Source organism: Sebastes fasciatus, chromosome 11 (assembly GCF_043250625.1).
Source record: "Sebastes fasciatus isolate fSebFas1 chromosome 11, fSebFas1.pri, whole genome shotgun sequence".
Classification (NCBI taxonomy): domain Eukaryota; kingdom Metazoa; phylum Chordata; class Actinopteri; order Perciformes; family Sebastidae; genus Sebastes; species Sebastes fasciatus.
The window spans coordinates 28,843,782-28,856,836 of record NC_133805.1 but is presented as its reverse complement, the minus strand read 5'-3'; the positions used below and the strand labels follow the sequence as shown (position 1 = coordinate 28,856,836).

The window sequence follows — 13,055 nt, the reverse complement described above, 5'->3', positions numbered from 1 at the left end:
ATACTTCCACTTGTTATATACAGTATATGGGTGAAAGCAGTTTCTGGTACATGCACCATTATTGGATACTTATTAAAGCCAGATACTCATCTTATATGTTCATGATTGTGTGAATTAGTAGAAGCCATATCTCACAGATCATGTGTCACTGACTTTGAACATGGTATTGTGATTTTTCAGCAGGGAATTGATCAGTGCTATTATTCTAGGAAATACAGACTGAATGCATGACAAAATATGAATATAGAAGAATAAAACATTTAATGGCATTTTCAAGCTTGTTTCAGCACAATATACAGTACATACTGTATATATACTGTTGTGGTTCATATGCTCAGGAAAGCTATACAATCTTTGCTTGGCAACATTTTCAGCTCTCTAAATTGGATCTTCAGTTGAGAATTCCTTTGATATCTTTGTAAACAAACTACATGTAAAAATCTCCTTTAAAAAAGAAAAAAATTAGAAAAAAACACATTTTGTTTCATTAATTTGCAAAACACATAAATAAATTAAAGTCTTTAGATAACACTGTTTATCTCTTAACAGCAAATTAAATGTAATTCTGTTCACAACTGCACAAGAGACCTTCAAATGTTTCCACATTTTTAGTTTCGTAGAACAGCATCAGATTCTTTCTCTGGCTCAAATCATGATGAATCAAAAAGCTACTTCTGAATGTGTGTGATGCTAAGTAACATTTCCTCATTGTTTTACAGCTGTTTCTATTGAAATGTTTGAAAAGTCTTTTCATTCCAGAGCAGGTCATATAAACTTATACATTGGCAGCTTTGGCAACACTTAGCAAAACTGGAAATTGCAGTAAGTACAATAGAATACAATTCCTGATTAAAGCTGCAGTTGGTAACTTTGAGCAGATATGATAAAAAGGCAGCGCTGAAATGTGTTCAGAAACATCTTGTAGTGTACTGTTTAGCCATGTTGAAAACAGTCGAGCCAAAACCAAGCACTGCCCACCAGCCAGAGCAAACTTTCATTTTACAGCTAAACAGTACACTAAAACATCTGAGGAGAGAAATAGGCGTGCCATTATGAACACAGGAGGACAGATTATTTGTCTCATGCACTATTTACAGGATATAGTGACAATTTTATAAAAAATAACTTTTTCATCATATTTGTTCAAAATGACCAAATTTTGCTTTAATTGTTTAAGGACCTGGCAGGCTTTTCTACCGTAGCATACAGGCTCTCTGGCACAGACGTGTCTCTAGTCTTATTGGGATCCGGTGTTCCAGTGTGAGGTCCTACCAAGCAGTAGGTGGAGGTTGGAGAAAGACCTGAAGCATCATCTGTTGGACTCTGATCCAGAGGTTGGGCTGTAGTTACGACCTGGAAAATATATCACATGCAATGTTTTTAGCAAAGATTGTTTGCCATTTTTACTTTACACTTTATTATTAATTGTGTTATTTTTCTGTATTAACATGGGAAGTAATCTCACTACGATTAACAGCAGCTCATATAAATCCTTCAAATACTACAAACATCTGTACCATGGACTACAAAAGTGTTAAGCCTGTTTTTTTCATAACATTACAATGAATTTGTATTTAAAATGCATGAAATTGCTATAAAACATAGTTTTAGGTGTTTTTTATCAAGAGCAGAGTAAGGTGTGGCTGAAAGATCCTTAGTTGAGTTCAAATGAATGTCTTGGCCGAGAGAGCACAACACACTGCAGCTTAAACACAAGCACTTAGAGAAAGCATCTACGCCACTTTGACAACACAGAAAGTAGGTTGCATTTAGAAAAAGACAGAAAACTACTGTTTTTCTCATCTCTTGATTTGTTCCAAGGCTGAAATTGAGGTTTGCAAAACATTTAACACAAACACAGACATCGAGTGCAGATTTAACCTGAGAGTCTTCTGCTCACAATATTCACTGTGATACAGAAGTGAATACAGAAGTGTAAAACCTTTGGCTCAGTAGGAAGTCACGTCTAGCAGCGGGCTTGTGCAGAAAAACTGTGTTGTCTTTTTAGACACCAGTATGGGATTCAATATTTGCATGAAGAGTTTTGAGAACACAACACCTTTTTGAACATGCATTTGCTGTTTTGCAAAGTGGAGCATCAAAATGATGAATAACTATAATAAAACACAAACAAACAACACATACGCAGCGTAGAGAAACCTGGGCAGCAGGCTTTGATAGATGGATCATGGTGCATCGGGTTCATCGGGTCCAGAGCATTACATTTGAGCACAAGCAAGCAACACAACCAGCGATGTGCACATGTAGCAGGTAGGAGCGAGCGGTAGGACTTGGAACAGCCGATTGATGCAGAAGTTGGTGTAGCGAGGAGTCACAGGTCATATACAGCACATAGACCATTTTGTCAGGAAAATGTATAGTGATTGGTGTACATAGGGATAACCAATAGAAGCATGTGAGGCTCCAGTTTTTGATTTTGAAAACATAATAAACTTAATTTTCCTCAAATCCGGTATCAATTGTTAAATTGCTCTAAATTTGAAATTCTGTTCCTCAGTGTGTCTGGCAAATTTTGGTAGAGTGATGTTAAAAATAAAATGTTACGCTTACCTGCGGTATTTCATATACTGTATTTTCGATGCTCTCTCTGTTATCTGCAGGTCAGTTGTAAAAAAAAAAGTACATGTTGATTTGCTTTAATTTATTTTTCATTTTAGAGCTTTACCTTTTAACCGCATAACATTTACATTACTTGAGCTGCAGCTACATTGAGGCCAGATTTATGGTGTGTCTTCAAACAGCAGCACTTTTTAAAGCCTCTATGTGTAGGATTTGATATGTTGTGATGTTGGTGACTCCTGGCGGTTGTATCAAAAAATGTGCTTTGGCAGACAGCAAGGCATGCAGATACCCCTGGGACCTGACCTGGGGATGAATGGGCTAAAGCGTAAAGGCTGCACCAATTTTGAGGTTGGTTCCTTTTTCTACAATGAAAAATCAATTCTGGTAACATAAAAGAAATCTAGGGGCTTTAAGTTACATAGACATCTGCCACAACTTGATTATGGTAAATAATGATCAACAGCCCTGGTGTCATTGCTGTCACCTTGTTTAGAATCTGTAAAGAAAAACAAAAGCCAGATTAGAAAAGTATGTCTGGTTTAAGTCATGCAACATAATTGAAAGTGTGCCACTGTAACATCTGCTTTTAACAGACTGCACTTTTAATTATATAAATGTCTTGGTAACCTGCTCTGTGGTAAGAAATCATTTAATTTGTTCATTTAAAACTGTCAAAATACAAAAATAGAGCGTAATGTAATGCATTGCATTAAGTAACCTGTATTGTACCATTACTTCAATAAAAAAAATATATTTAAAAAAACTGTCACAATTTAAATCTATCAACCTTCCAAAAGTCTCTGAATGAGTTAATTTAAATACTACCTGCTTCTTAGTTTTACAAAGTCATTTTCTAGTTTAGCTTTATAACCTACCAAATACTAACAATTCATGCAAGCCGATAGATAAGGCTTATCATTTTTGGTTTTTACTAGGTTTCACTGAAATATATGTTAAATTAAAAAAAATATATACATTAAAAAAAATATAATAAAACTTTATATCCCTCCTCCACACAAACAAGCGGTTTTATTTCCTGTCCAAGAAAACGATGTTCACAGCAGTTTACAGTAAAAGAGGTCATCCTCAGACGAGGACAAAAATAGTTGTGATTTTAAACCCCCTGTTAAAACGCCCCTGCTTTTTCTGTGGTATTCCTCAAGGTCTTGGTGTCTTAATCTGGTATTTTGGAGGGATTATTGGTCATTTTTATCAATTCTCGAGTGGTGGTTAAATTTAGCACCAAATCTGTGTAACAAATGGTATCAACCCAAAAATTGCTGCAACAACTTATGAGACATAATAGAGCATGGGAATGGAATTAATATACTTGGATCAATAATTAATAATTAATAAATTCATGTTTATTTCTAATTAATGACTAGAACAACTTGACACACAGTGCTGAGCTGCATCTCAAATTGATCTTCAGGTTTCCAGCTTTCAGATGATGTACACCACTTAAATGTGCTGACCTGCTATCTTCCCCTAAAGATCCCTTTTACCCCCCTAAAAAAAGACAAAAACATTTTAAAATCCAATCAAACCCACTATGGTTGAACTCAATTAATTATCACCATAGCGACTCTTCCTTGAGAAGTGTTAAAATCCTACTGCGTATGCACCCCTGAAAACACAATGACAAATACATGGATTTTAACCATATTTGTAACAAACCCAATTTATTTGTCTTAACTTAATTTATTCACTTGGACGTATGAAAGTTTTCTTTAAAAAAGAAATGCTTCTAAGTCTTAATCTAACTCCAAACTGTGCATTATTTTCAGGAAGTTGTTCTGTCTTTCAGTCTTACCATCAGGTTGGAGGCAAACATGTTCAATTATTTTAATGTCCTCGGTCCTGCTGACCTGGTTGCTATGGGTACAGATGATTGAGCCATTTGACAGGTAGATGCGGAGAGAAGCAGCAGAGGTTGTGACCTCTGATTGCTCTCCTCCCTCCTGACTGCAGGTTTGGTTGTCACATCTAAAAGTGCTGTTAATGTGAGAGTCCTGTGTTCTGCAGGTCACAGTGAGGTCACACTCTGAGCTTCTGGAGTCCACTAAAACCACTGTCAGATTAACTGGAGACACTGGATCTGAGGAGGGAAAGTTTCTGTGAAGATTTTTAGAAACATGGTAGCGGAAAACTCTCTATCAGTGTCTGAAATATTGACAAGCTCACCTTGAACTGTGACGTTGTATTGAGTTAGCGTTCGGTCTCCTTGATCCAATAGCACTCGTGCAGTATAAACTCCCCTGTCTGCCTCTTGAAGATTCTTCAATTTCACAGAGTATTTTTTCTCAAGAAACTCAACCCTTCCAGTGTAAACAGGAAAGACTGATGGTTTTCTACCAGGTGGAAATCTTACTAAAATGTCTGTTTTATTGACCTTCCACTCAACAAAAAGAAAAACTTCAGGAACATCAGCGTCAACATTCAGAAGCACATCTCCTCCCTTCTGCACAAACACAGGAGTCACAGCACTGGGCCCTGTAGAAACAGTAGAGACACATTAGAATAAAAATCACACATTATTCGCTCAATTCTGACAGTTATTCCATCCCTACTATATTTCTTACACATTGGATCATCAGTTCAAGTACCTTCAGCTTATCATGGTTTATCAGTGGTTGGAAAATGTTTTTAAAAATGCCTTACATCAGCTTTGTCTCGTGACACAGTTTGCCTCAGGATAGAGGAGTTTAACAGGTGAATCTAAGCCCACTTAGAGGAAGATGTTACTTTATATTTCTTCTTAACATTACAGAGTATTTCCTGTCAGTCTCTTCTAAAACGACAGAGGACGTTCTTTCACTTTGTTCCCCAGCTTGGAGGAGACAGACCGTGAGCGGATATTTCCACCGACTGCTTACTGAGGTTGTTACGGAAGGAGTCAAGTTTATGTGTCTTGGAGAGACAGTGTACACCTTTTCAACATGTTGCTATAATGTATAATATGTGTATTATAAATATCTACTGTAAAGGTTCAAATATGTATTATTCAAAGAAATCAAAGACATTTTTAAATGGGAACTAGAAAGCACGCAAAGAGTCCAAATCTTTGCCAAGGATGCTACATTTTCTGTGTAACTTAAATAACACAAAAGTCTTTAGAATATTTTTAATCTGTGTCTGGATCCATAGCTTCATCCATATATGGATAATATTAAATAATCTTGCTGTCTGGCTGATGGCAATGATCTTTTTTTTAGGAAATTGCCTGCCTACTGTTTCAGTATACAGTGTTAGGGCATTGTACAAGAATGAAGAATGCAAATTTTAGTAAAATGTACAGCTGTGTTTGACTTTTCTTATCCAGATTAAACAGGAAGGAGCAGACAGCTCTATTGTTTTGTCACGCATGGGTAAGGGGTGGGGTAATAACTGACATAACTGTATATCTCAATAAAAGTTTTAGTTTTAGATTTTAAGCATCATTATTGAAATAATAGACAATGAGCACATCTCTGGGAATTGTGTATATTTCTCAATATTATCATCATTCAAAAGTTAATTCCAATGAAACATAATGTTTCTTATTGGTGAAATAGTTTTACGGTACGACAACTTTGACTTTGAAAACAAACAATGTCAATCAACAACGGGAAATATAAACAAAATAAAGTTCTTACCTTGTGATTCACAGGAAAGCAGCAGAGAGACGGCATAGACAAGCACGACCCACGGCCTCATTCTGCAATGTGCTACATGAGGAAGTGGTAAGGCTATTTGAGAACCGCGCTCAGAAACCATTTATCAGGAAATGTCTCTGGACTATCCACTGTGAGTTTTGAGTTTTTGTTGTCACGAAAGTTACAAATATTCCCATTCCTCTAAAAAAATTCTTCAATTCTTTGAGCAACACAAATGGAAGTGTGATGAACAGTAGGCTTATGTGTCCAAATGGTGTCTTGTGACTAGTTTTTATATCCATAGCTCTTATATTTGACTATCAGGCTAAGATATATCTCACACAACTTACGTCAGCTCCTCTGTCTACTGCAACCGCCTGTACAAAACATGAAACAAAATATGGCCTTTAATAACTCATAATCAGCTTTATTAAACCCCTTTTTTAGAGAGATGTGTCTCATTGGATCTCTCCACCTGATTAACATTCCAGAGCTTGATGTTAATTCAAGAAAATGTTACAAATACATACAATTTCCAACACATTCATATCCATCATACTCATCCTTGCTTCACATTTCCATCAGAACAGAATCATTATCAGTGACTTACAAGATTACTTTCACATTCTCAGCACTCATCTCTGGTGGTCCTCCTCATGTCCTTGTTGCCTAGGCGGAAAAATAAAAAGGGCTTCGATAAAATGTTCGTTGTTAGTTTGACAATGTTGGTAACTCGAAAATCACATGGACGTACAGAAGGCTCCTACTTTACACAGAAAGGAGAGCTTCCTCGAGGATCCTACAGTAACATTTGTAACCCACAATAACCCGATGGCCTTTTGCATCCATGTAGCAGCTGTTTGTAATGAAACATTATCTCATTTGTAGCACTCAGTTTGCTTAAAGCCACTGAGACAGAGAAACTGCAATTCCAATTAGCTTTGAAGAAAAGAAGCATCTGTATTAAAGGGGCAGTGTGTAGGATTTGGCAGTATCTAGCAATGAGGTTGCAGATTGCAACCAACTAAAGCCTCTCCCGTGTGCCAAGCGTGTAGAAGAACTACGGTGGCCGACGCGAAAACGAGAATGGCCCAATCTAGAGCCAGTTGTTGTAAGAGTAGCGTAGGATATTTGGAGCAGAGACAGTACGTAGAGTGTGTGTGTAAGTGGGAAGTGAGTGGTGATGCGAGAGAGAGAGAGCGGTGGCGACGGCGGCAGCAGCGAGTAACGTTATCAACTCTGGCCCAAGAAAGTAAAGTTTTTGCTTTGTCCGTTCTGGGCTACTGTAGAAATATGGCGGTGCAACAGGGAGGACTCCGTGGAGAAGACCCGCTCCCTATGTAGACATAAACGGCTCACTCTAAGCTAACAAAAACACAACGAGTCTTATATGCAGGTGATTATACACTAAAGAAAACTTACTTATTAATATAATATTCCATTTCTGCCAATAGATCCCCCTAATTGTTACACACTGGTCCTTTAAAATCTATAACTGCTTCAAATTCAGTGATATTCAATGTTTAAGTGCTTTTATTAGTATCAAAAATCATATCTTCCTAAGGTAAGGCAGCTAATCCTGCTAAGGTGCAAGTGTACATCATGTACTTACATAAAGTGCTAACGTTCTGTCAATAACAGCGATACATAACTGAAAAAAAAAATGAATGCCCACATCATCAATAGACAGTATAGAGCACCTTTAACACAATATATTCAATCTGAAGTGTCTACATTCCAGTTGTAGTGCTACATTAGTTTAAGAAAGTGCTTTACCTATAATATGTTACAGCGTATTGCCATGTACAATACACATAACTGTCATCTGTGTCTTTAACGCGAGTACTTCTGTCGTTTTACAACAGGAAATGTAAAAATATCATGAGAGTGTTGCAGTGGGTTTTTTTTGTGAGCTCTATGAGAACTGGCTTAGCATTACTCATTGGAGTTTTTACAGAAATAAAAGCAAATGTCATGCCAGTCTTAGGAGTTTTTTATGAATATCTATATAAACTTTCTATACTTCCTCTAAATGTGTATTAAACACATTTAGAGGATATATTGAAAGTTCTACTCTGCCAGCCGCCCTTATCACATTATCCTTACCGCCCCCTGTACTCGTCCAACCTTGTCATTGGAAAAAACCCACTCATACTGCAATTTGACATTTAGTAAGCGGATGAGCACCCAAACAAGACAACTGGGGTTTCCATCGTCTCTGTGTGAATAAATAATTTTCTTAGTTATAAAAGTGTATATGTGAGGTGCATGTGCACTCGCCACACTCAAATGTAAATTGTAGCTGCAGTTAGACAATGTGTTATGTCGTCATCTGAATATAGTCAAACCAGCGTAAAACATGTATTATCCCAGTAAACGTATGACAAACTTGAAGTTGACCATACAGAAGTCCACAGTCTTCCATATTTCCTTTCTGCGTCATCTGGAGCTACTGGGACCTAGATATCTTTCAGAAGTTCAAAACAGTCTAAAAATCCGTCTCCCGAGCTGTTTTGATATGATGTTCATTGATTTGTTATTGACATTGTGCTCGAAAGTCTCCTGCGTGTTGCTCTCTATGAGACGCTCCCTTCTCAACCATTTCATCCGTTCACACGTTGCTGATGCGAACACTGAGAGGAGTGTCTCTGACCCGGCCTCGTTCCTCCCCTCTCTCCCTGTAGCTCTGCTCCAGACGGATCTTCTCTGGATCGGACACCTCAGGCACAGTCCCACCCCCGTTGCTCTGGTAAACATGCTGGGGGCTCGATGGTTTGAAGATGGGCGTGGTCTTAGTCTTGGTCACTTTGTCGAAGAAGGAGAAGTCCACTGCGTATTTGCCCGATGGAGAAAGGGAGACTACAGGCGGAAACTCATAGCCCCAGAGAATCTCATCCGGCAGGTAGGAGGTGCGGACCTGGCAGGTGGCGGAGGTCGGCTCAACTGTGGCACTCATGATCACCAGCAGCTCGAAGTCTGCCAACTCTGGATCTGTCCAGCCCCCACCTGGTGGAGGTAGAGGAGCAGAATTCACACCAGGCAGCGGCTCGTAGCAATAATTACATTTTCTGTGGCCGGGAGACGTATTCATGTATTTCAAGCGGGAAGAAATTCTTTGTAACATATGTTAACATGTCACAGGAGTCAAAGGAATCTGACTGATTGGTTGCAGGTACTCTCTGGCAGCACTTCGCCGCTAAAATTTTAACTTTCCCAACTTTTAGTTTGGCCCGCACATCGTCGCAGAATCAACTGGCTTAGCTTGCTGAGCTTGGGAGTGAGCCCGCAACTTTCCATAGACATTGCATGGCAGCTCGCCGCAGGCCGCACTTCGCCACTGCTCTCGTGTGAATTCAGCGTTACAGAGAGGTGTAAAAAGAAGAGACACAACAACTTAAAGGCACACTATGGCATTTTTTACCACTAGTAGTGTTATAGAGTAATGTTGTTATGAGCGGGTTGTTTGTATCTTGTGGATGAGGATGCGCATTTACAGTATGCACACGCAGGTGATACAGACCTGCCAATGGCTTCCCATTATTGCACTGATCAACTGTTTGTGGAGGTAGTGCGCCAAGAAATATAGACTGTTTCAACAGAATTGCATTGCTAGGAAACAGCTTGGGTCTATGTTTACTTCCTGTGTAACAGCAAATAAACTGGGACACAACTGTGAACTGGTCTAAAGCAATGCACCATCAAAACAAGAGGAAGACTTCTGCTAGCTCATAAAAAAATGGGCAAGAATGGTAACGAAATAAGGAAAAAAGAAAGAGCACCTAGAGAAGGGAATAGAGGAACAAAGGTTGGAAGGTAAAACGATACACACACACTGTAATTACCCACATTCATTTCAGAAAGGTATTATCACAAATGGAAATCCTCTCAGCTTGCTAATCAAGCATGTAGTTCACACCATCTGAGCTCACCAACCACTAAAAACAGGAAGTTTATGTCTGGTATACAGCTTACCTTCTTGCCACACGATTTCTCAGTAAAAAACTCCTTCTACTTCAGATTTCATTACTAAGAATCTAAACTTTCTATGCCGAAACATTGCCGTAGCTAGCAGAAAGCAGGTTTATATTAGTTACCCTTCATCCTTGTTGCCGTTTGGTGGCCACCCAGAAGTACAGTAGAGCTGTGTATTTCATTTTGAATGACCAAAATGCATGCCTGCCACCCCCCCTTCTCCATCCCCTAGTAGCAGAGAGTGCAGAGGCAGAGGGGTTGTTTAGAATGAATATGATTGTCCAGTCTGCCTCAATCATTGATCCTTTATGAGGTTTGTGCAAGTTAGAATCTGTAGCCCAGACCAGTGTTCTGAAATATCAGTAGCCTAACTGTGCTGTATATAGACTGCTGCAGGGATGACGTATACTTTTGTAGGCCAACCAGGAAGTTAGCATCGCCCTGGTTACCTCAGTGAAAAGCCAATGGGAGTTTGCCACTATATTTTTAATTACTGCAGAAAATAAGCTCTGAAGCAAACAAATATTCATGATACTCACACATTTTGTTCCGCAAGATAATCTTCACAAATGAACACCACTTTTATGATTTTATGAAGTATAACATGCAATCACAGAAGTAAAAAGCTAACGTTAGGCTATAAACAAACTACACCACGGTCGCATGACTTCACGTCACCACCACTAAGGTAAAGACAGAGTAATGTTCGACGTGATGACGTTTTGTAGTCTCATTTAGCCACTTGTTAGCAACCGTCTTTTTAAAGACACATAAAAGCTTCAAAATTCACAAAGTATTTCATGTCGTAGAACAAAATGTTAAAATCTCTTCAGCTTGTGTTAACCACAGACCTTATTTAAGGCATCTAACCAAAATCCCATTAAAAAAACCCATTGACTTCCAGACGAGGGAACCGGAAGTGTTTCTGGGTTTTAGGAATCATTCCTGCACCACTCTATTGATAAATCCATGGCGCTGTCTGTGGTGCTGAAGTAGCAGACGGATAATTGCCTAAACCCGTCCCCCCTGTTAAAAATGACCACCAACCACCAAATCTCTTCTCTCCATCATCTCACCATCCCACCATCAAACTTACCCTTGGCAGCCCAGGCTCGCAGCGGGCTGTTGTCATCGATGATATGGTAGAAGGTGAGGGGCAGGATGAGGAAGGGGCTGTCACTGGACATGTCCACTTGGAACGGCACATTCCTCTGGTCCAGACAAACAGTCTCGCCTTCCTTGGTCAGAGAGGTCTGGAGCAGTTTTCCACTGACCTGGGGGAAAGGGGGATTAGGTGCACAAGTTGGTTCAGTTTGACAAATTGCACATAACGTCTACACAGAACTGGGAGAATTTGCAGAAATGGTGGAAATATCTGATAATGTATACTCTCTCTCACACACTTACCTGACACCCAATCAGGAGACTCTTGCGCATGTTGGCTACCCTGATCATCAAGCAGGGTCGTCCTTCGTGGGTCGACACCACAGCATGCTGGCTAAACTTCACTGTCTCACCACGCTTCTTCGGCTGAGCAACCGGAGCAGAGAAAGCTTAATCAGGTCTGGTTTCAGTCTGATAATCCTTGATAAGACTCATATAAGAGTCTCACGCTCAACATAGGGACAGATGAATGCACACTGCAAGGAATTGCATGCAGTTTTGCTTCAAAAGTAGGAGAGTACACATCATGTATCTATATGGATCTATGTATGAAGAGATTATCTCTTTTCACTGCATCTCTCTTTGCAGCTGGATGTTTTATGAATTGGATACCTTGGCCAGGAAGGTACCAGTGATGAAGATCTCCATCAGCATGGTGATGACGAGCTGGACGATGAGGAGGATGATGGCAGCTGGACATTCCTCTGTGATGCAGCGGAAACCATAACCAATGGTTGTCTGGGTCTCCAGGGAGAAGAGGAAAGCCCCCGTCAAGGTCTGCATCTGCATCACACAGGGTGTGTGGTTTGACGGAGGGTCGAACTCTGGAGGGACATGGTTGAAAAGGCAAAAAAAAGTTAATTTAAGATGTCTTATGTTACCATAACAGATAAGTTTGTGTGCTATTGTCTTTTTTATTTTACTTCTGTGTACACTTTGTTATGGGATGATGGTCGTTGTAATCTCTCAAAAACAAAAAAATATTTCCAGGGCAGAACATAATAAGTGTCTATCTCGTAAATATACTATTGATATGCAACATTACACAGGACTTTATATCACTTTTATACCACACTCAGTTGAGAGAACGTTGAGTGACAGGAAGTGAGGGGAGATCAGGTGTCCTATTGAAGATAAGAAATCATTTCCTGCCAGCACTAATGTTTAATTTTATCAGGGTTAGGTTTAGCTGAAGATGTTGTGCAGGAAATACAATAAACGCCAACATCTTCATGTCTATACAGCACTGCTAGAAATAACGCTCACCACCAATGAAAGTGTATACATGGGTGTAGAGATGTTTGCTTTAAGACAGACGTTTCACTGTTTCCAGCCACCCCTGTGAGAATTGTACGACACTCTACACCATCACACCACGCTATTAGTTGTCAAATTCTCATTTACGGTATAGTCAACGGTGTTCGCACTTTTCTTTCCCGTTTTCTTTGGTGTGAACTATGCTGGAGGTGTTTATTTGACTTTCTTATGCCACATTGTCTAAATTCACATGAACAGAGGTTTGGAAAGAAGTCATCAGGCAAAAGATTTTGACACATAAAACCTGAGAATTTGGCTTTAAAACGTAAGCATTTCTAACAATCAATATTCACGCCTAAATAGGCATCCTCTCCTCCAATCATAGTTTTAAAAAAACGTCTTTGGTTGTTATTGATTAAGAGTTTACCACTCAAAAACTCTGCT

The 13,055-nt window shown here is 39.3% G+C and overlaps 4 protein-coding genes across 5 annotated transcripts in view; 1 reads left to right on the top strand and 3 right to left on the bottom strand.

Moving 5' to 3' along the window:
• Positions 1-6,479, bottom strand: part of LOC141777655 (SLAM family member 9-like) — a 102,536-nt gene extending 96,057 nt beyond the window's left edge. The window contains exons 1-3 of the mRNA XM_074652119.1: positions 6,219-6,479; positions 4,768-5,076; positions 4,397-4,681 (exon numbers count right to left, since the gene is read on the bottom strand). Coding sequence (XP_074508220.1) covers positions 4,397-4,681; positions 4,768-5,076; positions 6,219-6,339 — 715 coding nt within the window. The 5' untranslated portion in view covers positions 6,340-6,479. The remainder of the gene's footprint in view (positions 1-4,396; positions 4,682-4,767; positions 5,077-6,218) is intronic.
• The window catches only part of LOC141777658 (uncharacterized), a 118,266-nt gene that overhangs the window by 82,899 nt on the left and 22,312 nt on the right, over positions 1-13,055 (top strand). The gene's annotated exons all lie outside the window — the stretch shown is intronic.
• Positions 239-13,055, bottom strand: part of LOC141777653 (SLAM family member 9-like) — a 42,644-nt gene continuing 29,827 nt past the window's right edge. The window contains exons 5-6 of the mRNA XM_074652114.1: positions 2,572-2,615; positions 239-1,353 (exon numbers count right to left, since the gene is read on the bottom strand). Coding sequence (XP_074508215.1) covers positions 1,165-1,353; positions 2,572-2,615 — 233 coding nt within the window. The 3' untranslated portion in view covers positions 239-1,164. The remainder of the gene's footprint in view (positions 1,354-2,571; positions 2,616-13,055) is intronic.
• LOC141777656 (ATP-sensitive inward rectifier potassium channel 10-like) lies at positions 7,341-12,143 on the bottom strand. Its single transcript, XM_074652120.1, has 4 exons — positions 11,967-12,143; positions 11,598-11,714; positions 11,287-11,464; positions 7,341-9,224 (listed from the first exon to the last, which is right to left on the bottom strand). The coding sequence occupies exons 1-4, from the start codon at positions 12,141-12,143 to the stop codon at positions 8,830-8,832; spliced, it is 867 nt and encodes a 288-aa protein (XP_074508221.1). The 3' UTR covers positions 7,341-8,829.